At 40.6% G+C, this 27,590-nt stretch overlaps 1 protein-coding gene and 1 long non-coding RNA gene across 3 annotated transcripts; one reads left to right on the top strand and one right to left on the bottom strand.

The window, feature by feature from the left end:
* On the top strand, window positions 1-25,598 carry LOC310896500. Its single transcript, XR_014581554.1, has 2 exons — window positions 1-650; window positions 24,331-25,598. It is a non-coding gene; the product is annotated as an uncharacterized lncRNA (long non-coding RNA).
* Window positions 19,870-27,323, bottom strand: COX7A2L (cytochrome c oxidase subunit 7A2 like). Of its 2 annotated transcripts, XM_083828838.1 has the most exons (3): window positions 27,042-27,321; window positions 21,560-21,694; window positions 19,870-20,681 (listed from the first exon to the last, which is right to left on the bottom strand). In XM_083828838.1, exons 1-3 carry the CDS (start codon window positions 27,111-27,113, stop codon window positions 20,538-20,540), a joined length of 351 nt encoding a protein of 116 aa, XP_083684964.1. In that variant the 5' UTR covers window positions 27,114-27,321; the 3' UTR covers window positions 19,870-20,537. The 2 variants fall into 2 exon arrangements, with proteins under 2 accessions (XP_083684964.1, XP_083684965.1); XM_083828839.1 differs by lacking the exon at window positions 21,560-21,694 and having other exon boundaries at window positions 27,042-27,323.
* Between the last annotated feature and the right edge of the window lie 267 nt (window positions 27,324-27,590).

Raw genomic sequence — 27,590 nt, 5'->3', positions numbered from 1 at the left:
TTTCTAATATTCAGAGTTCTGTCTAATTGTTATTTTTGTAATATTTTTAATGATCAATGTTCATTTTTATAATGTGGAATTAAGGAACAGACAGGAACAAAGCCCATCTACACTAAAAAATGTGTGAATGTGGAAAAGCTAGAAATTCTTATTGTTCCAAAGAGTAAAGACTTGAAAGGAAAAGGATAGAAAATCATACATGAGGTGTAGGTAAAGCAATCTGCAGCAGTAGCAAGCTTGTTCTTTGATAACTATTTATATTTTCCCATCCTTCAAAAAAGGAGGATTTAAGGAGGATTTCACTGGACTTCCAGGTGTTTTTTTTTAATATTATTATTTATTTATTTATATATTTTTGTAATATATACATATGTATATATAATTCTTAAGGTAAGGCTTTGAGAATTTGGTACCAGAAAGGAAGAGTGGAAAGGCAGGTGGAGTAATACTAGGATAAAGGAGCCAGATAGCAAGGTAATAAATGCCCAATCATCAGAGGGTGGAGGGTACCAGCTGGCTGTTGCCCTCTCTAGTTGCTTGAAATTTCTCTCCTAGCTCCTGCAGGAAATTTTCCCTGGCTTGTTTCCCTGGTGCAGGTCCTTCCTCGGCACAGGAATGGCAGTGCTAGAGGAGCTTGAGTGTCCTTAGAGGTAAGCAAAGATCTTCTGAATTTAGTTAGGTAGATTCTATGGGATGAGAGAGGTGATCTGAGTCTGAAATCATAAGAGGAGGTCCTACTGTGGCCTCATGTTAACTCGTATTGCAGTATAGGATCCCTGAACCTGTCAGCACTAGCTAGTGAAGCAGTGTTTAAACATAAATGTTATCCTGTTAATGTAGGGCCTGATACATTTGTAGGAGCGGATCGAAATGTTCTTGAATTTTGCATCACAGCAGAAGACATGATGGTTTTGAGTTACCTGAAACTAAACATGGGTAACTAAAAAGCTGACTTTTGTCTGGAGACCATATAAAGGGAAGGGGTATTGGATGAGCCAAAGGGAATTTTTTATATCTATGTGTTGATCTATTAAAATTGCATTAGCTTTAAGATATTCATACTGTGTGATATTGTGCTGCTGGAAAAAGTTAATTGATGACAATTGCTCAGAGTGTGTGAAATTGTTAAAGGGACAATAACTTGAGGTGGTACTTGAATTTAGCACTTATTTTCATTAGAAGTTATTGAGTGCATTCTGAAAGAAAGTATCATGGTGTGTTTTGATATTGCCTGTATAGGTTTAAGAAGCTTGTGAAAATTCAGGGTGTTTAGTTTTGATAGGGTAAGAATCTGATAATCATGTGATCTTGATGTGTACAGTATTTCCTTTAATAAAGCACATGGTAATATAAGGCTTACATTATTGTAATTGCCAACTGCTGCAACTGAGGTTAGTGAAATCGTCTCCATATAATCTTCATAACTCTGGACAGAGAGACTGCTGTGGTACTGCAGGTTTCTCCCCAGCAGAAGAGAATTCAATCGCTTTTATGTCTTTTTATATGTTACTGAAAGGGCATGTGGAGGAATGAAAAAACATTTCTTCTCCTGTATCAAGGCACTTCTATCCTTCAGATATTCTTGACTTCTCACAAGGTTCTTCCCTCCATAGCTTCTGAACTTAAATTTTCTGTAACAGATTCTACATATTTACAGATTTATTTTTTTTGCATTATTTTAAGGGCAGAATACCAATAAAATATTTTAGACTATCTCTGTGAGTTGTATTTCCTGGCCTAGAAGAGAAAGGATGGACACTTCTAAGCAGTTCTTGGTTCCTGTTCGTGAGGTAATGGTTTCTGCAGCGCGAGTTCTTCACGCTTGGTTTGTTTGCTTGTTCTTTATTGTTTTTTCTGTTGTGGTCATGGTGGGGTTTTATTTATTTATTTATTTATTATTTTCATGATGATGATTGTGATTCAGCTAGTTACATAGAACATGAAGGCTTTTCTTTCAGTGCTGTCAATTCACAGAAACATCCCTACCAATAGTTTTCTTTCCAAGCTGTAATTAATCTGGTCTAGGTGCCTCACTAAATAATTACTCATCTCTTCTGGCATTTCATGAAGCTATTTAATCTCCTATTCCTTCAAACAACAAAAGTTCCATAGTTGGCAGGTATCATTTTTAGCTTCTTTCTTAGTGCAGAGATAACATTCTCATTGGGGCATGGTAATACCACCCTGCTCACTCATTAACTTCCCACTTATGTTCTCACACATTCCTTCAAAGTCTTCATCTGGTTGTTTGTACCAGAAATACATCCTCCAAAAAAGAATTGTTTAATACTTATTTCAAAATTTTCTATGGAGTTTTCAGGCCATAGCTATGTTTTACAACATGACTTCAATTTTCAGCTCTTTCTCTAATGGTAATGGCCTGAGGCTGTAACAGAGACTGTTGAGCTGCACACTATGCCAGCACGTTGGGTGAGACAGCCCTTCTTCTAAAGAACGTGGAATAGGCACTGGTGGGATTTGCAGGGGTGGAGGGAGGTGACTCTTGCATTCTTATGAGTCCCTCTGAGACTCATAAAAAGCTTTGAATTATGTGATGCAGCACAAGTCACAAGCTTGCAGGATTTCCTTCATTGTGCAACACATTTACTTAGTCTAATAAGCAGGACAGAAACACTTAAGCCTGTGACCTTCTGTCTAACCTTAGAAGTAGCCCTGAGGAAGCATTTAGACAGAAGCAATTGCTGTGTCCATGTGCTGTTTTTCTTGTGGAGGTAACAATGGCAGCCACTCTGCAATAGTCACGGTTTCTTCTGTTTGAGAGGACGCAGAAGTAAGTTGTAAATAATAGTTTGTCAGTGAGAAATAATCCAAGTGTAATGCTTTGTGCCGTTATGAAGATTAAAAACAGCTACCCATGTTGTTTCATTGGTTTTTAACTGCACAAGAGAAATGATAAATCTGGACTCTTCTGGGCATGTGAAAGTAAATTTTGGCTTCATCTGTACAACTAGGAGGAAGAGGAGGAAGGGGGGGGGGGAGCTGTTACCTTTTTTTTCTTTTTTTTCTTTGAACCAAGACTGTAGTGTGTGTCTGCCCGCAACACACTCTTTAGAAACAAAGGAAAGGTGACAGCATGATCTCTTTCCCCTCTGATCTATTATACCCCATGGTGAAGTAGTTGAGGATTATCCACCTAGAAGAGGACGGACAAGGAACCAGACAACATAATGCACAACTTAGTAGTAAAAGCATTCACTTGGGAGAAGGTAGACCCCGGTCTCAGTGCCTGTTGTGCGCACATCAAGGAATCTAAAGCAAACCACAGGGTATACTATAGCAGGTATTTCCAGCATTGCTCTGGAACATGAGAGAAAAGGGTGAGATTGTAGACAGGGAAGGCTTGAACCTCAGTTGCTGCATTGTATGTCTAGATCTTCATAGAGATATGGACAATCACTGTTATTAAGAAGGACTTTATATTGCCTGTGATGAAAGAAAGCCTGGGTGGCAAAACAGATCAAGGATCCAAAGAAAAAAAGTAAGTTGGGCAGAAGTGGGCAAGGGGAAGATTGAAACTAATCATAGAAAATGGTATGTTAAAAGGGGCTTCTGGATAGCACGTAGTCTAGCTTCCTTCTCCAAGCAGGTCTCGCTTTAAGATTGATTCACATAAGCAGTCTGGTATGATCAGGATCTCTTATAATCAGCTCCCATTTACAAAATACTGTGGAGGGGAAAATAAGAAAAAAATAAGAAAAAGAAAAAACTAAGAAGTGCTGGAAAATGCATCTTCTGCATTCACATTGCATTGGTCTAGTTCAATCAAGCGTCATATGCCAGATTTTGATGTGGTACTGAACGAAGGTGTCACAAGCCATGCCACAGAGTAATAGACAACTGTGAAACTAATCTAGTAACTGAAGAAACAAATGATACATAATAAAGCTCCAGAAGAAGGTTAACAGAGAGAGCACAACTAAAAGCAAACATCAAATAGAGCAGAAAGGCTCAGCTGCTCAATAGTTTTGCAAAGTGACTTAGCAACTGCTAGCACGGAACAGGAGGCACAGAACAGCTTTTCAAAATTTTTTTTTTTTTGATTAAAGATCAAGAGATTATGGTGTTAGAAAAAGAAGGATTAGGATATCCACAGATTGCTCCTGAAGTGGTTAGTGCGAAGATAAAAGCTATAATAGATTATCTGGCTCAGGGTATAAGAACTGGAAAATTTTGGTATGAAAACCAGGAGAAGCATTCTAAGGCAGTTAAAATAGTGTTATTTCATTGCAAGTATGAACAAGTGTTCAACTGGAAGTTTATGAAGAATGAAGGAAAGACAACATTTAAAAATGTCAGCCTAAAGAAGCCACAGAATGTTCTCAGTGTTACTTAGTTTTCAGAAAGAAAAATTATACTTTCATAAAGGCTTTTTGGTCCCTTTGAGAACGGTATATGGACAAAGAGTGTTTTCCTGCTTGTTCTCATCATCTTCTGGGAAGGGGAGATTAAATTATCGCAGCCTGAAAGGGCTCGGTTTCATTTCCTTCTGCAGGTGACCGGATGCTCTCAGCTGAGGGGTGATAGGGCAAGTAGCAGAGCAGGGCCCCCTCCTCTGCTTCACGAAGCCATTTTCTGTGAGAAAACTTCAGACAGTAGGGCTTTGAATGTTAGACCAGGATGCAGTATTCGGGTCTTACGCTGGGTAAGATGGTGAGAAAAATGCTTGGTGAGGAAAGGTGAATCCGCAGTCTGCTGTTAACTGGAAGAATTACCGGGATAGTTGTGCAGCTCATGCTGCAGCTCATTACTGCTCATAGATTTTTGCACACCCTTGCTGTTTACATAGCAAGGGTAACGCGGAGGCTGCACAAGGGAATGGTGTGTCTAAAAACAGTGTGGCTGCTGGGAACAAAGGGCTGGCAGTGCGCATAGGCCTCTGCTCCCACAGGGATCTGGTGGCCCCCTTGCAGACATACCAAAAGCACAGGGGCTGGGAGGAGAATCACCAGCTGGACATGATGGGGACAGGCAAGGTGTGCCAAAAGAGAAGGAAAAGTGCACTAAAATGAAGTCAGGGTGACTGCAGATGGGCATTCTGTTGATCTCGTCTTATATGAATGTGTTTCTTATGTTTGGGGATTTTTTATTTTTATTGTTACTTCATGAATTACAACTCATTTTCATCATATACTGAACCAGCATGTTGCTGTCTCTTTCCGGATTTCAAATCATGTATGCCATTTGTATTGGAATCTTTTTGGACTTTTTGTTGTTGTTGTTCTATTGTTCACCTGTTAGGAGAAGGCGTACTTGCCTCCTTTGTCATCCAGTTCTTGTCTTAACCCTATAGTGCTCAGATGTCTTAAATGCAGCCTCAGGTAGAAATTTGTCATGTTCCAGCTAGGAAAGTATAAATGAAAAAGTAATCAAAAACTGAAATTATTCTTAGACTGGAAGTGTCTGTACAAGCCTCTCTGTTGATGCTCCTACGTAATGATAGGCAGTACTCTTACGAACAGGACTCAGCTTTACAGAGGTGGACATAAATGTTCCAATTTTACTGATGTTAAAAACTAGACATACAGGGGTTGAGTTGTTTCTCCGAAGATGTGTGAATAGTCAACAACAACATTAAGGAAGAAAATTAACGAGCAATAATGTAGTCAGATGAGGAAGGATTTAGAACTTGCTAGTACCTGGCCTGATTACAGATGGAAAGAGGGCTGTTCAATTTGTAGATAAATTTAGAATAATGAGTCTTGGAGTGTAGACTCCAGTGAAAGAATATCTGCTAATTGGAAAGTTGCTGCTGCATGCTTAATAGGAGGGCAACTGGTGTGCCAATTTAGAAACATCCCCAGAAGATTTCTACTTAAGGCTTAATGCCACAAAAGAAGGGACATGAGGATGAGATTGGCATTGTGGGTGAGCTGGAGCCATTGTGGGTTGGTTGGTTGTTTTTATTTTTTTTTTCCCCTCCTCTCAGACATCTTACAAACAGAGGATTAGTTTTGACCATTTAGGTCTTAACTTTCTGTAAAGCCTGCTGTATTAAAAAAGAATCATTGAGCTAAGGAAGCTCTTTTTCATGCGTTATTCCATCAAAACACTCCTTAGAATCCAAATCTTTTGCGGAGGAGGTGGCCACAGATTCTGTGCCATTGTCGCCTGTTACATGTACGCAGGTATCTGCAAGATTAAAAAAAAAAAAAAAGGCAAGATTTTGATGTTTTGTTCCCACTGAATCACACTGAGACAACCTTGTTGCCCAGGCCCTTGGAGCTCCCTGGTCACAGGGGACAGCCATCTTACATTTTTAGGGGAATTTATAATCCTGCAGTGTGTGTCTAGGGGTTGATGGTGAACCACGATCTGTGGGCTGTGAATTCAAGCCTCTGAAAGAAAAGCTGCAAAAGCAGAAATACCTCTGCTCAGCAAATGCTTTTGCTGCCTCAGGAAGACAAAGTACAGGTTTTAAATGTCAGAAGTGGAGAGGAAGAATTGGTAGTGAGAAACACTGTGGTTCGGGCTGCTAAGATTCACAGTCTCCCTATGCAAACAAATACTATCAGCACCATTTAGTGAGATGCATTGGTAGGGGCGGATCTGGCAGTACTGTAATGTGGTATCTCAAGTACTTGATCTATGCCAATAAGTGGGAGTTTGTGTGAATTTACCAGCCTGGCCATAAACCAGTCTGCCAGCTATTGTCCCACCTTGTCGCTGGAAAAGGAGTGTGCCCAGGGAGTGGGGATGGCAGGACTGAGATTCGTCACAAATTCATTGATCTGCTTATTGGATCAAAGCAAAACAGTTCCCAAGTGGGGTGAGTTGAACTCGCCTCCTCTACCTGCCTGGCCTGAGACTTGGAGCTACCCTTCTTTGCCTCACAGTCCTCTTCAGAGTTGTTGGAGGAAGCCCAAGTGCTTCCTTTGGAAGGCTGACTGGTGGGTGGATGCACACCATCGTAGTCTCAATTTTTTCAAGTTCACTGAAAGAGAAGGCTAAGCAGAACCCACAATCTTGGCATTAGCTGGGATAAACTGAAAGATGTGTGATCACTTGAATTAGAAGATCAGGTTGCAGGCTTACCTTCACCTTCATGATGAGTGTCCTTTTGAAAACAGCCTAGATGCTATTTAATAGCAGTTGTCTTATGTATTAAGGAGAAGTGCTAACTGCATAGCTTCTGAATATCAGGAAACCTCTCTTGTCCTGACTTGTTTCATTACTATTTGTTTAGAAAATAATTCAGCGTTCTCTATTGAGATGCAAGTTAGCACTCTGTGGTGGGGGAAAGGATATCTAATTGTCACCATGGTTGAGGGCAACGCTGCACAAGTAGAGCTGTGGCACTCAGCAGCTTGAAAGGAGAAACTGTGGATGTCCTGCATGTCTGAATCTGCAGACTCGAAGGAATGAGGCCGCCTTGCTTCATCCCGTGCTGCAGCCATGGCATTAGGAGCAGTGCCGTGACTGAAAGGGAGCCTTCAAGGGTGGGAAAGGCAATTTCTCAGTAAAACAAGCTCTTCCCAAACCTGACTCCCTGTAAATTGATTCAGAAGTTCTTTGCATAAGTGCAGAAAGAGGCTAATAAAGAGTGCAAAGAGCAACACAAAGTGAAGCAGAAGCTGCCAGGAGGTGGGACCTTGTTTGAGGCTTACCCAGCAAAACGTGGAGCACAACAGTACTGAAGGCCTCCCCTTGCCCTTATTAACTTGTGGAGCAGATGGCTGCCATCCTCAACCATGTTTCCAGGGACTGGAGGATTTCTACAGCAATGATTTTACTTTTTTGTTTGTTAATAAAATTCATACATTTCTAATAACTTTCCAGTGGAGGTGTGGGTCCCATATAGCAAATACTAACCCATTGACAGTCGTTTCTGAATAAAGCTGAGGCATAGCTGTGCTGGGGAAATAGAGGAAAACACTTCCCTGTGTTGAAGACATCAACTGTCTGCCTTCCACCTGTAAGCTCACAAAGCACATAGCCCACTTTAATTGCAGAGACCTTTGTTTCACAGGCATCGTTCTTACCGCAGGGGAAAACCCCAGTGTATGTGGCTATTCCGTATTACTTTTTTTTTTTTTTTTTCAAAAAGGCTTTTACTTAAACCTCAAAGCACTCCGAGAAAATATAGGAAGCTGGCAGACTTTTTTTAAAGGCAATGTGCAACAGGCTTTGCAGATTCTACTAACAGACAGCATTAATATAATGCTTTTTAATGAGACAACACTGTGATTAAAACACCACCTGGTGAATGAGAGCAATAAAAGTATTCAGTTTTTATTTTCTGTGTATCATGGGTTCATAACTTGCTAATAACCTTGAGACTTAAAATGCTAAGAATAATGCTTGGTGTTGCTAGGGAATGATGCTGCATGATACACAGTAAATGCTGTGTGGAAAGGATATGCTGAAGGCATGATGGCAACTCACAAAGTCTTTTTATTATTTTATTGAACACAAATAGTGTTTGATGGCCCACAAAGTTGGGTGCAGTTTGCAGTGTTTGTTAACGTTGCTTGTCCTGATTAAGTGGTTAGTTAAACAGCATTTTATTGCAGTGTGGATATTTTTAGTGATATCAGTTGCTGATGACAGTATTCTAGCATGATGCAGTTGAATGCAATGAGTAGGGTTCTCCAATGTTGTGGCTGTTGTCTGCCACTAAACCATGACATGCCTGGGTGAATCATACCCTGTTGCACCTTTATCTACAAAGATGAGCCTCACCAGCAAGTATTTAGCGGCAAAGCAGCACAAAGCTGACAAACCAACTTGGCCACGTTATTTGGGTTCTACAGACCATCACAAGTTCGTTTAGCACTCTCACTCCTACAGAGTACTAGTGTCTTGATGCATTGCCGTCCCTCCTCTCTGCGTCAGCCAAAGGGCTCCCTTGCAGCTCTGTCCTACTTGACCAGGGAATGAGGTTTATTGCAGCACAGTGGGACAGTTGAGCAACGAGTGATTTGGTCTGTTGTCCAAACTGCACACAGAACAGCCTGGCTTCATTCTTACCTTCATCTTTCCACACTGCCTCGTGAATGTGGAGTGCCCTTTCAGATTTATCTAGAAATATCCTCTCCTAAATAGTTAACCAATACAGACTTATTCAAATACATCATGTGGCTTGGGTTTAGGCAGGAGAAGAAAAACACCCAGAAAAATAAACGCAGAGCACAGTGAGTTTGTAAGGCAGATAGGCATCATCTGCTCAACTGTGTGTTAAAATGAATCAGTTCTTACAAGATGAAGATCAAAGCCTTGTTGTTCACAAGTCTCTGTCTTCCACAGATGGCCCCTCACTTTTTGGCTATTCAAAACAGGTACTGATATTTGTTTTTTTTTTTTTTTCCCCCCATGTTTTTCAAATGAGATAAATCCCCAAGCTCAGTTTCAGGCAAAGCAATCATGATAGCCACTATGCTCTAATCCTGTCGAGTGTTGAATGTTTACTGTTTCCTTTGTGAAGCTGAACTGCAAATGTTCAATAATTTATCCAATAGAAGCTATAGTCCTTCACTGGGACTAGGAACTAAGTCCAAGCTGCCTAGAGACATTGATAGGGCTCACAGTAAAACACTGCAGATTTTCAGTAAAGCTCCCACTACAACAATGAAAAGTTTTGAATGGAAGAAACCCAAGGAGAATATTTCATCTCCTCAGCCTTCTGTGTTTCCTTTCCATACAGCGCTGTATAGAACAGATTTTCATTTCTCTTCATTCTTAATGCCTCATGTCCCCCTTGGGTACTCAGAGATGTTTTTCTGAAATCATGTATTTCCTTTAAAGTAGCTGTGAGTCTCAGCATAATCTTATGTTGCATTAATATCAGGTATTTATCAAATTCAAATGAAAATATTTCAAAGATATTATCCTATTAAGTTTTAAATATTTTTGGAATGGAGAATCACAGCTCATCAACAAGGAAGAGAAAAACATATTTACGTGAAACATTGCAACATTAAAATTCAATAGCTAGGGTTAAACACAGAGGTCAATCAACCAGAAATTATTTCCAAATCATTCTAGCTAGAAGAAGCAGTGTAGTCACTTTAATTAATAATCAAGTCCTAAATTCCAGACAGAAAACACTGCTTAATGTTGTATTATTAAAGTCTTGAGTGTTCTGCATCATCAAAGGACAATGAAATAGGAGAAATCAAGCCTGTTTTAAAGTGTTCATGAACAGACTTCTTCATTTTGAGGTCTATGGTCTAGGCATATGTTTGGCTGAGAAACACTTGTAAACAACCTTCTTCACCGAGACGTCTGAACGCCCTCATTGCCTTCAGAGAAAAATAGGCTGCTGCTCACGCAGAACTCTTAATGGTCTGTACTGGACGGGCTGCCTTCTGCCATCCACTCGTAGACAAACGTTTCTATCATAAATGTAATTATTTTGATAACTGTAATAGAACAGTGAGAGGTGGGACTATCTGGGTGATGACATTGCATGATAGTTTGGACATTCTAGGGTAATGCTACAGAGAAATTCACATTGCTATAATTTATATCATTTCTGTTCTCTGGATGTTGCTTTCAGCTTTTTATCTGAGAAACTGAGTCTGGATTCCAGCTCATGTATCCTAGCCTAGTTTTTTGTTTGTTTATTTTGTTTTTAAATCTGTAATACTCCACTATACAACTTCACTCAGATATTTCCTCCATACTTTTTTCTTTTAGCCTTCATTACACAAAATTAGCCTTCAGATTAGCCTCTGCCCTGATTCCCTATTTTCTTCTATATTGTATCTTCTATTCTAGTGCATGCTCTCTGGTAATTTAGCCCTGTGAAGGATAAATGCACTTGTTAAAAAAAACATTGAGCCAGATGATTCTTTTTGTGTGTGTTTTGTTCTTCTGTTAAAAAAATTTGTTTCAGTGGAAGCCAAATTATTCTCAGGCTTGGGTTAAATTCAACGAAAGGTTTCATCTGCACAAGGAAGAAGAAAACCGTGAGAAATATTGAATGTGTTTTATGTGAGGGTTTTATTCCAGAAATACTGTTTGTTTTGTTGTTGTGTTTTTTTGTTTGTTTGTTTGTCATTTAAAGCTTTGGAAACAGCATTGACTTTCATTCTTCTATTTTAAAGTTAACTTTTGAAGGTTAGATTGCCTGAAAGAACACTCTCTTTCCCCTTGAATGGATTGGTTTAGGATCAACTTGAAATAGGAATGCTCCAGAATTTTTCTTACCCCTAGCTGGCTACTGAATTAAAATGTCATTATCCTAAGTTTATTTTGAATGGATATAACAATTACAGCTGATAAAATAAGTGAGAGCTAGGCTTCTTTTATTTCCCCAGTCTTCTTGTGCATGATGTGAAATACATTTCAAGTCTTTTATTACTATGTTGAAATGAATATCCTGCCTAGTTCATGCCTAACAAAATAAGATTAAGGAAGGATTAATAGAGTAAATCACCTTTGGATTGTAACCGAAATGATAAAAATAGCTAGAAACAGAGGACAGTGTTGTATTTTCTACTCTTAAAATTGAGCTATTGCGATTATTACTAGAGGTTGTCCTAATTTATACCCCAAAAAATAAAAATAAGAATTATGTTGACAAAATGAGATCCCATGGCTGTTCAGGCTGTCAGATCTGATGGTCTCTTCTGGCTCATGGATCCAAGCTGCTCACCACTAATACAACTGGGGTGCTTACAGTTCTTAGTGCCATCAATATTAAAAAATGCTGCTGTATCTTACAACAGACAACTGAATTTGTATGAGATAAAGGTAGGTTCAGAGTAAATCTAAGTAAATTAATATACTTCTGATTTATTCCAATGTGTCCAACCAGAACTTGCTTTGTGTTGCAAAAATTATGGCAGATATGCTGTTACTTATATATCAGATTCTGCAACTCTTTTATATGTCACTCACATGAAACTCCAGCCAAAATTGGCATGGACTACTGTATTTGGCTTATGTGTGTTGTAATGATTGTTACCAGGAAACCAAAAAGATTCTGATCAAAATCAAAAATGTAAACAGTATTATATACAAAATGTTATGCAAAGCTTCAAGGGCATTTGTATGTCCAGAAGTACATTATGAAATGGCTGTGATGAACTTCCAGTCTTAATAGTACAAGACTGGTTCTTGATCCTCTTGCACGCTTAAGCAATGATTGATTTCCACATTGATCTTGCATTATTTTTACTCGGGCTGCAGAAATGTGGCCTATTGAAAGCTGCTTCATAAAAAAGAAATTGTTCTCAGCTACAATTCATCTCTCAAGAGAGATGGTATAAAATAAACCTGAAGCATGGAGGAATCTGTAGGTACTTCCCATCTTAACTTTTGAAAATGGATGGAAACTCTGCCCCCTGCCAGGGCACGTTGTTGTTGTTGTTGTTATTTTATTGTGTGTGTGTAACAGACCATTGTAACAGAAACATAAAGGACTAAGGACTTTCTTTCATACCCACTTTGGTCTGGATTTTGCCAGTGGGAATTTAATTTGTGGAGGTTGTTTTGCAAACCTGAATGAACGTAAGAGAAGTTTTGATAATAAAATGGTGAAGAGTATGGAAGTGCAACCTAAAAATAAGTTAGCGCCTTGTTCTGATTGAGCCTGGGAGAGAGGATCTGTCTGACGCTTTGTTGTAGAAACTTTTCACAAGCTGTGGATGATATATAGGTAGGATTCCAGTGGAGGCTGGCTTGGAGTTGGAGACCACTATGTTTCCAGCATTTGCAGCTCTAGGATAGCAGACTTGCACTTCTTCCCAGTGAGGGTCTCCAGCATACCAAACTGTTTCACAGCTGCCAACAACTGAGCTGTTGTAAAACTGAAGGAATTATTTGATGAGAGAAAGGGGTAATAGTACATATTTGCCTTAAGTGTCAAACTCCAAAGGCAGTGCAGTTAACAGTTAAAGTTGTCTAGAGTGGATTTCAACACATTGGATAAAAATATGTCTCTTTATAACTTCTCATTTGCCTTGTGAAGATGGGTCTCACTGGAGTCCTGTGTAATTTCATAGAATCACAGAGTGATTTGGTTTGAAAGGGACCTTAAAGATCATCTGCTTCCAAACCCCCTGCCATGGGCAGGGACACCTCCCACCAGACCAGGTTGCTTGAAGAAATTTGATTTCTTAAAGTCAGCAGTGCAAAATAGGTGAAGTGTTACAGATACTGGATCCTATTTTATTATTTATTGCTGCTCCTGGAAATATACTTTTTATGAATTGCAACTTAAACACAGAATTAAGCTGTCCAAAGAAATAAAGCACATAATCAGTCATTTACACACCAAGTTCTGCAATATACATTTAATGGTGGACTTGGCAGTGCTAGGGTAAAGGTTGGACTTGATGATCTTAGAGATGGACTAGATGATCAAGATCTAGAGAACATGTTAGAGATGATCTTAGAGGTCTTTTCCAACCTGAATGATTCTATGATTATATGATACAGGGTCCATTACTAGAATCAGACCTGCACATACAAGATCAGACACTATAAAGCTCTCTCCAGGGAATGCTTGGTAGAAATATCTTAACTTCCACTGCTTTTATTAGAGCAGTTTGGGCTTCATCTAGCATTTGAAGACATTTATGCAGCCACTTAAAATTTGCAGAGAAAAAGATAAACGTGGCCCAGTGATCCTGATGAAATGTGTGGGTCAGATGGTCATCTGAGTTCACAGGATGTAAAAGCTAAAGTGCATACGCAAGTGTTCACGCCACAGATTATCATCTGGTGAGAGCTGCTGAATTTTGAAAACATGGAACCCCAAAACTATAGTTGAGATAGTGTATGTGTATATATGTAGTAAGTGCCTGACCCGTGCTCAGAAGTGGCATTCCCTGCAGACCTGCTGGTGCTGTTTACAGGTGATCTCTTCACCTAGTCCTGGTGGCTTTGGCTCCAGGCATGCTGAGTATCACCTTCCCATTTCTTCCACCACTTGTACCTAAGGGCCAGCCATGGCAGCTGGGCTTGTCAGCTGACCAGCCAGAGTTTTCATGAGGATCTTCCCTTCCTCCTCAGACCACCCAGGCATGTGAGGTGCTACAGCTGCAGAGAAAAATGCAGAGTCTCGCTGTTTGGTTGCATCCACAAAAGAAAGGAATTGGCGTCATGGAAACAAGTTGCATACTCTATTGCCACCCCATCTCCTTCATTCTATCGGCAAGAAAAATCATAGCAGGAACAGGCATATGACTGCTTGTTGCTTCCTGCTCCCAGAAGCAGTGGCAGGAAAAGCACAGGCACTGACAGCCGCTCCTGGAAAGTAACAGCAGCAAGTCAGGGATAGGGGAAGGCCGTGGTTAATATTGCTACTGATAGATTTATTTTCTTTTCTATTTTTACTTGGATTGGTTTATCCCATGCAATTTAAATAAAGAATGTAGGATTTGAATCTGTAATCCAGGAAATCCATATTACACAGGTTTTCTTGCAATCTGTTGGTCAGTGAAAGTAAAAATGTGCCACACACAGATAAGAAATTTCTTAAAGGGTATATGCTTCTCTGAATTATTCAATCACTTTAATATTGTCGTGCTAAGATATTTTATTAAAACACCATTTTCTACATTTTGTAATACTGAGAGATCAAATACACAGATTCTCTGCAGACAGCCCTGATAGGCGTTATCTGCCAGGCTCTGCATGGCTGGGAGCATGTCTAAACAAAAGTCCAGACCTTTGTCTAGCAAGTTGTTCCTCAATTGCCACGGAAAACTGTTGCAGGGCTTTAGGAAGGCCTCCAAGTAAACTTTTGGGAAACCGGAAAACCTTATTTTAAGATTGCCAGAAATCTTCTGTTCATTGCTTTTAAAGCATGCTTTTCTGAAGGGATTTTAAGACAGCCACAGCACAGGAAGCTTGGTTCCTCCACATCTCAGTGATCCTATGTAGACTCCAGCCTACTTTCTGCAATGTAGGGCTTTGTTTTTTTATGAAAGCCTAAAAAGAAGTCTCAACCCTTGTGAATTCTGCAGGGTTATGCTGCTAATGATTAGGATGTTCAAGTGTGTTTTTTGTTATGAATATCAGCTTTGTTTAATCAGTTCCAATTAGAAGACTAACACATTTTTGTTATGCTTCTACAAGACTAAGTTTTAATGAGAAGCACTTGTTCTTTGTGCCAGGAAAACTACATTTCATTAGTTTTGCTTCCTTGGTTGCAAGTCAGCATCAAGGTGCTGGGACTGACACTTGCTGCCTCTCCACTCCTCCCAACATGTTTTGCTTACCTCCCTCCAAAAAAAGCGCTGTTACAGTCTTAGTTTAGGATGCAGTTTGCAGTTGTGGAGTATTGTGGATTAGACAATGCTCAATCTTCTCTAGCAAGTGGGCAAGTGACTAGAGGTTATGCAGGTGGACTTCCTCATGTGTAATGGGGAACCACGCAACATGCTAAGGACTGCTTGGAGTGGTTGGAAGAGCAACCGGTTTATGGTAGCAGGCTGTACTGAACTCTGCTGTGGATGCTGACAGCTGTCTCTGTTCTGTGCCTTGTGAAAGTTTTGTAACAGTCATATGTTATAATTAATGTCTAATTTCTAATTTTGGGTGCTCAGAATTAGAGCTCAGTGATGAAATCAGAAAGAGAGTCTGAGAGGCCTTAGGTAGCAGCAGGCAACAAACACATAAAGCGATTAATAGCAAGATTGACATGTGTGTGACTGCGTTGTGAGGAAGATATAGAAATGGGTGTGATAACATGGCTGTAAGAATGTTGTGGGAAATATTTTGCCTATTTCTTTGAGATAGGCAGTCAGGTGCTTGGAAGCAGCAAGTATTTTGATGCTCCTATGTCTGTACACCAGTCTGGCAGCTTCTTCAAAGACTTGCAGCACAGGAAGGGCTTCACCTGGGCACCTAGAGCAGATGCAAGATCATGATATTCACAGAGGAGACTTCCAGGGTTTGTTCCAACTCACAGAATAAAAATATATGTGACAAATGTATGCTTCCTGATATGAATATTTCAGAAGTTCTCTTGAAACATTTAGAAACAATTTCATTCCCTTTGCGGCACAGAATATTTTAAAAGTGCTGTGGAGAAAGAAAAAATGAAGTAAACCAGAAAACTTTTTATGAATAAAAATGTATGAGCAAGGGAGAAAAGTATGTAGCTGAGGTGAAGTGAGACAAAGCGTATCCCTCTCCCTCCCACCCCTACTAGTTTTGCAGCACTGAATCCACTGGGCAAAGCCATTTAGAAAACGTTTTAGCAGGGAGCATACTCTCTCTTTGGAGTTAGAGGATGGTAGGAATGCCTTTGTAGGCCAGATATGGGCTGTCTGCAACAGATGGGCGAGTGGGGGTGGGGTGGGACAGACCCTTGAATTTAACTTCCTTGTATTTTGGGAGGATTCATGTACAGATGAAATGGCTCCTTCAGCCTGGTGCCATAACCAAAAACAGTCTGTGAGCATATAGGAAGTACCAGGATAGCTCACCAGGGGATAAGATCTTGCACTGGTGAGATGCCATACTGGTATTTGATAGTATATGCCCTAATTCTGTGTCACAGGCATGCTTGCAACTCTCTTGAACAGCAAATGGGCTTCTAATTCTTAGCAATGCAAGAAAAGCTATCCGGAATTGACTCAACCTTCAGTAAACTAAGATGCAACTAGCACTGAATATGAAAAACAAAAAAAAAAACTTAAAAGGTTGTTTTGCATGCCTACTGCTAAAACTAATGCCTGTGTTACAGGAAAGTTCTTCCCGCTTTCCAGTTTAAACAGAGATCAAACTTTCGCTTCCATGAAGTTTTGACTGAGAATAAGGACAGGAGAAGGGAAAAAAAGTTAGTGTAATATCATAAAATTAAGGTAGGTTGTAATATATTTTTTTTAAGAACAGTTGAGCGTGATTTTCTATGTAAATTACCTGATACATGCACTTTTTCCTCTTTGTGCTAAAGCATTTGGATTTTATAAATTTTAAGATTGCTGGGGTAATGGTTTGTGACAGCAGTGGAAAAACTGATCTGGGACTCTTCAGAAGCCTCTTGGAAGGTTTGAATTTGGAGGGAGGATGGTAAAAAGGGAGTAGGTACTGTGCCTTTTGTGTGTGTGTATGTGAGGAAATGGCCCTTAAACGTTCTGCTCAGCTTCTTAACATCTCCAAGATTAATAAGCAACATTTGGTAGCAAATTCAGATTTCTCTTTCCCTACTTTATCTTGCTTTTATTACGGTACCTTTTAATTTGACAAGATTTACTTTAAGGGAAGGTCAATTAATTAATGTCTTGGCATCGAATAGTGACAATATAAACTGTTGAGGCAAAAAATCTGTTGAGATTGCATGGTCATACTGTAATATGGGGAAGGAATCCTTAGCATACATTTATTTTTAAAGCAGCTGAAAGACATACTTGCATACTATCAACATCTTCTCAAGTGCATTTATTCCAGTACACCCACATAAAAAGTAGGGAGAGAGATCTTATTTAAAAGCCATTACAAAATAACTATTGAATTCGGGTTGCCAGAAAGATCATTTAAGAAGGAAAACGATGGTCTCTCAACAATAAGATAATGCCATGGGGATGGATGATTATCATGAGATAATTTTATTCCTGAGTATTGTAAATCTCAGCTGCTTTCCCTTCCAACCCCATCACCTTGGGGTATGAGAGCTTATCATAATTTATTCTCTGCTGTGCATTCAAGCCAAAACATTAGAGTATAAACTATCACTTAAAAACACATCTTGTTTTCCTGGACCTGACTGGTGGTATGTTGCAGGAATTCTAAGATACAACTGAGAGGCTCTTTCAAAAAAAAAAAAAAAAAAGTAACATAAGAAGTTACAGTATCCAAGTCAGATTCTTACTTGTGGGAATGAGGTAGCCTTCTTGATGCTGCAGATCACTCCTAGTTTTCCTTACTTAAGACCTTATTTAACATCAGCCCAAGGAGAAAGATTATTTATTTTAAAGGTAAGGCTGTTCTTGAGGGCTTAGGAATAAGAAGATTAGGTGTCTCTATCACAAATAATAATTCAAAACACTTAAATCCTCTTGAATCCTCACAGAGGTCTCTGGCATCAGAACATTTTTAAAAGCATGTCTAACAGAGCTTTTCATTCTTAGGAAGAAAAATGATTTACCATGTTGAAATTTCTTTATGATGATCTCAAAACTAATTGAGAACAGGGGCACAATTTTTCCTTCCACGTCCTAACCTTTTGGCTGCAGCTTTCAAGCTTTCCGCTTCTTCAGAGCACTTTGTTGTGGGAATACAGAAATGTGGTTTCCTCTTTCTCTCAAGACTGGAGTCCTGCCCAGTGGCAGCAGACTACCAGTGATTCTTTGTTCTTTAGCCTCAACTGAAGTATGGATGTGAATCTGACAAGCTTAAGGAACATTCTCATCCTGCTTCAGCTGGGTCAGGTTTATTTTTGTTTGTTTTGTTTTGAGAAAGGCAAAGTGAAAAGTTTTTCAGAATCCATATTGTTTAAATAAAACAATGGATCATCTAGTATCTGGTCATCTGCTAAACTCCATGGTGTTTTCTTTTTCCTTTAGCACACAAATGCTAAATCTGACAAAAATCTGGAAAACGATAGACCCAGAGTAAAAAGATGAGTCAGATATCCATAATTCCAATCATGACTTCTATAGCAACACACAAACCCAATATTCTAGTTGAGTTCCTTTTGAAAGAAAGCTGGCCTGAGTGATGTCTCTGTTGCTGTTCTTTCCACAAGTATGTGGAAGAGTATTGCCCCTGGTTAATATGCCAAAGCAGAAAAGGTTAGTTACTTTCTACTTGCTAAAGTAGATGTGGATAAAGTTAACCACTGTGAACTCTAAAAAATAGTTTTGCTTTTTTTACAAAAACAATAAATCTCTGAGTAAAGTCATCTCCATGAACATTAACCTGTCAAGTTTGTGTGCAAAGCCAAGTATCCTTTATTAGAAGATTCTTTTAGGGGGTGCTTAATATATGATATGAAGGGAAGACAGAAAATAAGCTACCATGCTGCTTTTTTTTAATTGTTATTATTAATTTTGTAAAATAGAAAGACTTAACAGCCTACACAAGATTCTTAGTGCTATGGAAACGTGCTACTGAGGATAAAATATTTTATCAGTAGAAGCAACAATATCTGCCACTTCCTTCAGAACTTCATTAATTGTTCTTGACTCTTGCTGTCCGTATGATTTTCTTATTTAGTGACTTAATCTCTCCACTCCTGAAATACCAACATTGACTGAAAGCTGAGATCACAGCACAAGCAGCTATTTTCTTTCCTATGGAACAGTAATAAGGCTTTAGTACAACATAACTAGAAAACAAATCAGAATGAATTTAGTAAAGAGTGAACAGATGGAAACTTTAGGTTCCTTTATCAACTGTTTTGCTAATTTATGAGGAAGATGTTTTCTCCAGAGCTCTGGGAGAGAGGGGTCTTTACAGAGGCCAGCAAACCCATGCTCATCCACATTCACTGCCTGAGTGACTGGGAGTAAATATTCTGTGTTCATGAACCAGAGCAGGATCCATCCAATTAGAAAATATCCTTTGTAAAGACTTGTGTGAAACTTCCAGTTCAAGGTTATGATATTACAAAGGAAAAAATGAATTAAGGGTTTTATTAGTTTCCATCTTGACCCACGCGGCAAAGGAAATGTGTGTTTATATGTGTATATAGATGGATATGTGTATCCACTGGAAATAATTCGCAGCAGAGCTACGAGATACAGTGACTTGTTTCACCAAAACTTATAGTTAAAGACCCAATGTGTTGCAAGATAGTTTTAAGAGGATTAGCATCCCAAAAAGATTACAGTAAGGCAGCGGAATCCGTTGTCTGGTTTAAGATCTACAAGTTGAACTTGAATAACAGTATGCTAATACATTTTGCTACGAGGCCAGCTGAAGTAGTATTAAACTTTCAAGACTTGCCCATTTTCATGTAGTTATCTTTATTGCACAACAAGAGAGCATTTGACAAATGAAAGTCCAAAAACTGGTGTACAACTGATGCTACAATACTGTTGCATTCTGTTACATACTGTGATGTTCACATTATGGAATAAATCCAGTTTACATGTTCCAAGGAGCTAAGCCCTTTGTCCTGCCATCAGAGGTACAAGTGTTAAATAATATACCAGCATTTGGAGAAGTTCCACTGTCACCTGGTTATGTAAAATGAGCTGTGCACGACAAACAGGTTCTTGCTGTGTTATAATAATTATTTCTTTTGACTGTTTTGGAAACTGGTAGCATCTTCCCAATAATGAATGTAGAGCATAGCCCAGAAAGTATTTCTTCTGTCCCATCTCTAACATTGTTGAAACTGGGGGAGGGGATGAAGGAAAAAATTAACTTTCTCCAACTGTTCATACACTCCTGCAATACAACAAATGCAAAGCTACAACCATATGTTAAGATGATGAGTTTGTGTCTGTTTACATTGATTTCTAGAGCACATAAGGCAACCAATTTAAACACATTTTCTCCCAGAACTTTGATCTGAATAATGAACCTTTTATGATCGATCACAGAATTAAGAAGCAAGTGGAGAGACATGCAGGAGGTCCTTCAGATAAATGTCACGAGTCCCATGAGTTCATTTACTTTTGGTTTCTTGGTTGTGAGGCCATGTAGAGTGCCACTAGACAGTAGATAGTCCCGCCTATTGTTAGAGCCATAGTGGTCCGATAAAGCAGCCTATCTGGAACTCCTCGTTTCAGGTGTACTGGCAGTCCATCTGCTTTCTGTGGGAAGAGTTTAAAAACAAACAAAAGAAAATGAACACCCAGACAGAGGCCACCATGAACAAGCTACCTCAGGTAAACTTAAGAGACTCCCATGAGGGAAACCTCCTGACAAACAGGCTATCTACAATCAGATGTATTAAGTGCTTTTCATTTAGCAAGACAAATGCAGATGCAAGTTAATTTCATTAGCCAAAGCCATTAAGTGCAGGCAGAAAGAACATATCTTGAAATATTCCTAAAGAGGACCTGGATGAGAGAAGTGTCACTAACAAAAGAATGTGAAAAGATACATAGAAAAGGTTATTCACCAAGTCAGACTGACATATTCCAAATGCAAGTGGCATGAAAGAGAGAAAAGGGCACGTTACAAAGCACATTCTCAATGCTTTTGTTTAAAAATTAAATAAATAAACTGATTTATTTTATGAGAAATCCCAGTACATTTAGAAATTGCATAGCTAACAAACTGGCTTTGAAAACCTTACTGCGCTCTTCTTAACACTGCATTATAACAGCTTTGGTAGTATTCAAGTTGTTATACTCAAAACAGTAATGATCTGCTTTGCTTCTCCAGATCTGCTTTAAATCATATGCTTGGATTCCCAGATGGAAAATGCTTCCAATAGTCAAATAATACAATTTGCATCTTTTGAAGCCCACCAAAAGAAAGATAATTTTTACTAGACTTTTCACTTTCTGTATTTATGTCCCACGCAAGGTCATGGGACAGATACAATTATACCATATGTCCTTAAGTGCATTTTGAAAAGTGTAGGTATTGTAGAATGACAAAAGTAGTTCGCCACATTAAAACAGGGCAAAATATGACCCACTCTCTCCAGTTTTCTTTAAGTTACTCTCAAAGTTGTCGTTACCTGAAAAATTTTCTGTAGGTCTGGCACCTTGTTTTTACCCAAGAAAGAATCAGTTGCTGGTAAATCTGAAGCAAGTTTAGTTGTTGTCCCAAAAATCAGAGCTGGGGATTCAGTGGAAACTATTGGTTTGAGTCCCTGCATAAATAAAGATTAAAATATCAAGGTATATAATACTTGCAAATGTACCGATTGTCACGTTAGGTAGGCATACTGCCACTGCCAGTCATTACAAGGATAGTTACAAAGAATATTTATCTGGTATGACAACCCCTGGTTTAGAAAAAAAAAAAAAAGTGACAGCTAATGAAAGACACATTGTTGGCCTGTTCATTTCTCTGCTACAACTTTGGACTTTGTGAGGAAAACAGAAGCCTCCTGATTTTTTTTTTCCATGACATAAATTCATAGCTATCATATGCTTTTCTGTGCTAGTATTTGGTCCAAATTGTTGCTTGTATTTGCACACAGTCAGACTACCTAGATCCTATCAGAGCAGTAGGGTTAGAAGCGGGGAATCCCTGATGCTAGGGTCCAATGGAGTGAGGAGACTTTACCAAACTCTTCCTCCTGAATGTTCTAAGCAGTGCCTTTAGAATTGGGCCTGAAATAACTGGGATGGGTGGGCTGGAGGGGGAGGAAAAAAGAAAAACAAAAAAAGAAAACCAACAACCACAAAAAATATTGATTAAAAAAAAAAATAGAAAGGTTATGACCACTTGCTGTTTCATATGAAAGTGATAAATAAGTGGTGCTCAAGGACACTTCAGATGCCTTGAAAGGGCAGATATTTTAAGCTGGTGTAACAACACCCTGTAATTCACATTCTGGTGCAGCTTGCCACCCCTCACGTGTTCCCTCTGAGCAGCGTAAGTTAATTTCCTTTCAGTTCTGACGGTTGTACCCTGCATTTGATATAAAGCTACACGATCCAGTTCTATGGATAAGATTAAGTGTACAAAGTTACAGCAATCGTGAGATGGCCTCCTTGCCTGTTTTATTAGAGGTAAACTTAACAGTTATGCTTCAGCACATGGCAGCGACGATGTGCGTTATGGCTCCTGAAACAGCTGTATGTTTGTTTTTTCTAATTGCTGCAAAGGCAAAAAGCATAATACAGGCAGGTTAATGCAAGTCTTTCATTTCAAACAGAAACAGCAATTGCTCTCCATTAGGTCAAGTTGAGGCTGCACTCAAATTTTAGTTTCTGCTCATGGGACTAGTTGATACATTTTGTATTTAAGAGAACTGTCTGAAGAGAACTGTCTGAACACTGTTTGGAGCTGAAATCAGACTTTCACTCTTTTCCTCGTAGGCCTGCCACAGAGCAGGCATGTTTTCTCCATATGGCTGTAAATTCTCTGCCACGATAGGCATCTTCGAGGGAAAGACTACACTTCTCAACATCCCAAAACAGCCTTCTGCTTTTCTAGTGCCTGAATATTAGAATCCCGTACTTCTGACGGTCTTGGTTATGTTTTGAAAGAAAGCTGGCAAAACTGGATTCTCTTGCACATTCAGTAACTAGCACCTTACTACTGAGCAGTCTTGCACATGAATTGTTGAATTAAAACCAAGTAGTTCTGGTCATATCAGCAAAAGGAAGCATCTAAGAAACTTAAGATTAGCTAAGAAACTTAAAATCAGCTGCTTGCTAAGCTTATGGTGGTTGGAGAGAAATCCTCAGTACTACACAGAAGAATTTCAGTACAGATAATTTATGAGCAAGTCATTAAGACACCTTAAATGACACTTGTGTTTAGATAACCCTGCAGTTTGGGTGTTGTTACCAGCACCAGTGTTTTGCTACACTCAACGTACTACTGAAGAGTGAATGCCTCTACATGTTTGACCTGTTTTTCTTAAGCAAATGTTTCATCTTGATAATTTCTCTTCTGATTTTAAGACGTTAACCTCTTAATCAAGCTAATAAGAATTTGTTCTAATTATTAGACAAAGTGTGGAAGGTCAACTCAAACAGAAAAGTCGTCATCAGCTGATTTCATAAGCACACAATGACTTTCTCTGAAGTCCTTAATGAAAGGTCAGGACATGTGGCTAATCGAAAACATACAAAATCTCAGACACCAGTATCATTAGGTTTAACTCTCTGCCTGTCCCTCTCTAAAATGTGTTTGTTTTCCGGTCAGAGGTCTGCAGGTCAACCTACCCGTTGGCTGGCCAACATGTTCAAAGTTAAAACAAACTTACGTCTTCCTAGCATGAACTCCAAAGGGAGATTTGCATTTTCCTAGTAGCACAAAACAGGTAAGAATTAGGAACACAATTTAATAGAGAGAGCACCACACTTAAGTTTGTAAAAGGAAATTGGTCAAGCTGAATCACAGAATGAGAAAGTGGAGAAGACTGAGGTAAGTGTAAGTGAAAAAGGAAAATTGGGAAGGAAGTTAAGCTGAGAAATATGAGTTCAGAACATGAATTGAAGTAACTTTTACAAACCTAACTGAACTAGACACTTCTCACCTAAATAGCAGATCATTTGCAGCAGCACATACCTCACTGTATGAAGTTAAATCTGTTTGTCATCACTAACACAAGGATGCTTTTAGATAGCATTACTTGAAGCTCTGCTTGCATTGGGATGACACTTAAGTGTTTTTGTGTATATTTAAAATATGATCGACAGTCTAAAAGGTTAATCATTACAGTTTCTCAACCAACTCCAAACGATTCACACCAGTTTAAATCAGAAGAGTGGATTTCTTGTGGAGTGGAGTTTTTATTTTGTGTTTTTTTTTTTTTTTTTTTAATAGCTACAAGCAAAACAAGTTGTATCATCTGAAGATGTGGCAGTATGAGAGAATTTCTACCTGGGTTGTGGTCAGCCTTGAAGAACTAGGGAAAACTTCATACAGTCATACTCACCTGATGGCATTTGAAACTGGTCCCACTGTTAGTGTTTTAAACACAGGCCAGTTCTTTGACTGAACAGTTTGTATTGAATTTGTAATGGCTATGGCAGTCATTAGCCTCCTAAATCTGAGTAGTATTTTTAACCTATTTAACTCCTTACCTGCTCTAGCTAAGAAAGTTCCCATTTATTCAAACAGGCTAAACAAAATTATGTAAAGTAGCATGAACTATTAAATGCAAAATTAAGTCATTTAAGAATAAGACTGAGATGGAAGAACAGTACAGGTTTCAAACTAAGGAAATTTTTGTTAGTATGAGTAGTTAGTTATGTTAGTTGTCAGCAAAAGCATTTCTGAAATACATTTTGAGTGATATTTTGCAAGCCCACAAGCTTAAACTCGCATCAAAACAATACTGCAATGGGAAGCATCAAAACACGCCAGTACAGAATAGAGTGAATTATTACATTGCATTTTTGACCAAGGAGAATTTGAATGGCAAGATGTCCTCATTTTTCCAGAACCATCAAGACAAATAGCATAAAAAGTAAACCATTTTAATTGCTGAGCTGTGGTTTGATTAAATACAGCAATGAAATCAGTAGGAAAAAAAAATTACTTTGATTTGGACTTAACATCTACTTACCCCGGATTCCTTTCAAATTTTAACAGATTAAATATATTTATATATATATATATACACAGATTAAATATATTTGTATAGGACAGATAAGAATTGCCTAAACCTTGTGTTTTCTACCATAGCTGCCTGTTAAGATGTGAGCAGATGTACTTTTAGACTAGAACGTATTTATTCCACTGTCTTCCCTGCATCCTGCCCTCTCCCCAGACCCTTTCCCAACAGCTACCCAGGAAACCTTCTAAAGAACGGTGGGGAAAAAGAAAAAGAATACTGTTCTTGGGCCAGAAACTGCCATATCTGAAAGTCACCAGTACCTCAATGTTTACTTAAGGTCATGGGTTAATTTGGGATGCAAGGGCTCTTCAGCGCTAGTCCAAACTCCTCCCCAGAGGAGGCTCTCCCATGAGCTCAGGCCAGGTTGTTCTGGGTTTTGGCTTGTCTGGCCTTGAAAGCTTTCCAGCACTGGAGACTGCACAGTGTCCTGGGGCACCTGTTTCACTGCCTACAATAAGCACAAAAATATCTTTTCTTACATGCAGTTTGAACCTTTCTTGTTGCAGCGGTGCCTGGTGGGAGGGCATAAGCCGTGCAGAGCCTGGTTCCACCCTCAGTAACTCTCCTGCAGGTTCTGGCTGGCTGCTCCTAGATCTGCAGCTGCGCCCTGCCCCTGCCCCAGCTCCTCTCCTCCCGGTGAACAAGCCCTGTTTCCTCCTAAACTCAACACAGGCCAAGTGCTCCGACCCTCCTACCCGTACTGGGGACCTTTGCTGAACGTGCTCCAGCTTATCCCAAACTTTCCCATGCTGAAATGGCCCACAGCTGGATGCAGGAGCTGGAGGCAATTGCTTCCCTTGAGGTACTGGCTATGCATGAGGTGATACAGCCCAGGATGACCCCGGTCTCCTTCGCAAGCAGGATGCATGTCCAGCCTCACGTCCAGCTTGCTGTCTGCCACTATCTCCAGATTCCTGAACTTCCAGAGTTCAGATGACCCCATGCTTTGATGTCTTCTGCAAACTTTACACTCTATTGCCTGCTCCAGGTAACTGATAAGGCTCTGCAACAACCTGCAGCACTGTGCTGGGTACCAGCATCCACGTAGAATGCGACCCACTGAACACGATCATCCAGTTTTCTTAACCTTCTCGCTGTCTATCCACCTAAACTACAAAGCCTTAAGTTCAGAAGACATCCGAATAAAAAGTTTTCCCTTTGGTCTGGGTCCCTTGAAACAGCTCAGTGTTTTACAGAAGCTTAACACAGTATTGCTGCTTGCAGACTGCGCTGTCCGAGTAAAATCTGCACAGCGAAGGCTGTCAGGGAAAGCAGAACTGTGCAGTACGGCGCTTACAGAATGACGGTAGGGAGGCGCTACATAGAAAAGTGGTGTATCACAACGATACGCACCCTACCGATACGTCAGCTTTTATTAAGTTTATCAGAAAAAAAAAAAGACAAATCCTAAGCAATTGATCCTTTGACTTCTCCCCTTTGTGCGCATAAATGCACTTTTTTTAAAAATAAAGCAGCTGAGGTCACATCAGAAAAGCTTGCTCTCTGGACGTGGCTTCTTTAGAAGCTTTACTTTATAAAAACAAATAAATAAATAAAAATCAGATTTCCAAGCCTTGACCTCCAGCAGCGAACGCCTTTCCGTTGCCAAACCGAGTGCCTTTTTGTTACTGCGCTGCACGAAATCGGAGCTGTCACGGTCTCCTCAGGAACTTCCCCGCCACCCTGCCGCTGCCCCCGCCGCTGCCCACCCCGGGCGACGCAGGCAGCAGCGCCGGGGCAGCCGCAGCGAGCGAGGCGGCCTTACTCTGCCCGACCTCCCCGGGCCGCCCCCCTCCCGCTCGGCCGGGCGGCCCCAAGGTCACGGGTCGGGTCGGGCCGGCAGCGGCGGCCCCGACCCGCCCGGAGCGCGGCTGCCTTGGTGGCGGCGGGGCGGTGCCGGTGCCGCTGCCGTTACCTGCGGGCTGTAGGCGGCGGAGGCGGCCGCCCCGACCAGCCGCTGCGTGACGGCGCTGAAGCGGTAGTACATGGCGGCACCGAGGCGGCGCGGCCACCGCCGGCTCCCTGCGCGCCGCCAGAGGGCCCCGCCGGCTCGCCGGGCGCCTCGGCCGCCGCCTGAGAGCGGCCGGCCCCCGGAGCCGCCGGAGGGGTGAGGGAGGGAGGCGGGCCCCGTGCAGGGGGGATCGGGGAGCGGTGGGAGGGAGGGAGGGAGGCGGCGTGGAGGCAGCGGTGGGGCTGCGCTGTGAGGAGAGGGGGGTGGCAAGGGGCAGGCGGGCGTGGGGCGCCCCGGGGGCCTCGCAGTGCTCGCAGCCAATGGGCGGGAGCGGGAGCGGGCGGGGAGGTCAGGTCCCGCCCGCCGGCGGGAGCCGGGCTCGGGGCTCAGGTGTCGGTACCCGGGTGCGAAGCTGGAGAGCCGGGTTCGAGGCTGCCCTCGGCTGCAGCCCTGGTGGAGGTGCTCAGCTCGCCTCCCTTAGCTGGTCTGAGCTCCCCGCGAGCTGTAGGCTGT

Source organism: Anser anser (assembly GCF_964211835.1).
Source record: "Anser anser genome assembly, chromosome: 3".
NCBI lineage: Eukaryota > Metazoa > Chordata > Aves > Anseriformes > Anatidae > Anser > Anser anser.
This window is presented reverse-complemented; position numbering and strand designations above follow the sequence as displayed.

Excerpts from the sequence above, each read along its gene's own strand:
- COX7A2L (XM_083828838.1), bottom strand. The coding sequence starts at position 27,113 with ATGTACTACCGCTTCAGCGCCGTCACGCAGCGGCTGGTCGGGGCGGCC. Across the intron at positions 21,695-27,041 it reads CCGCCGCCTACAGCCCGCAG|GGACTCAAACCAATAGTTTC; the intron begins GTAACGGCAGCG and ends TTATTTATGCAG. Across the intron at positions 20,682-21,559 it reads ACCTACAGAAAATTTTTCAG|AAAGCAGATGGACTGCCAGT; the intron begins GTAACGACAACT and ends CTCTTCCCACAG.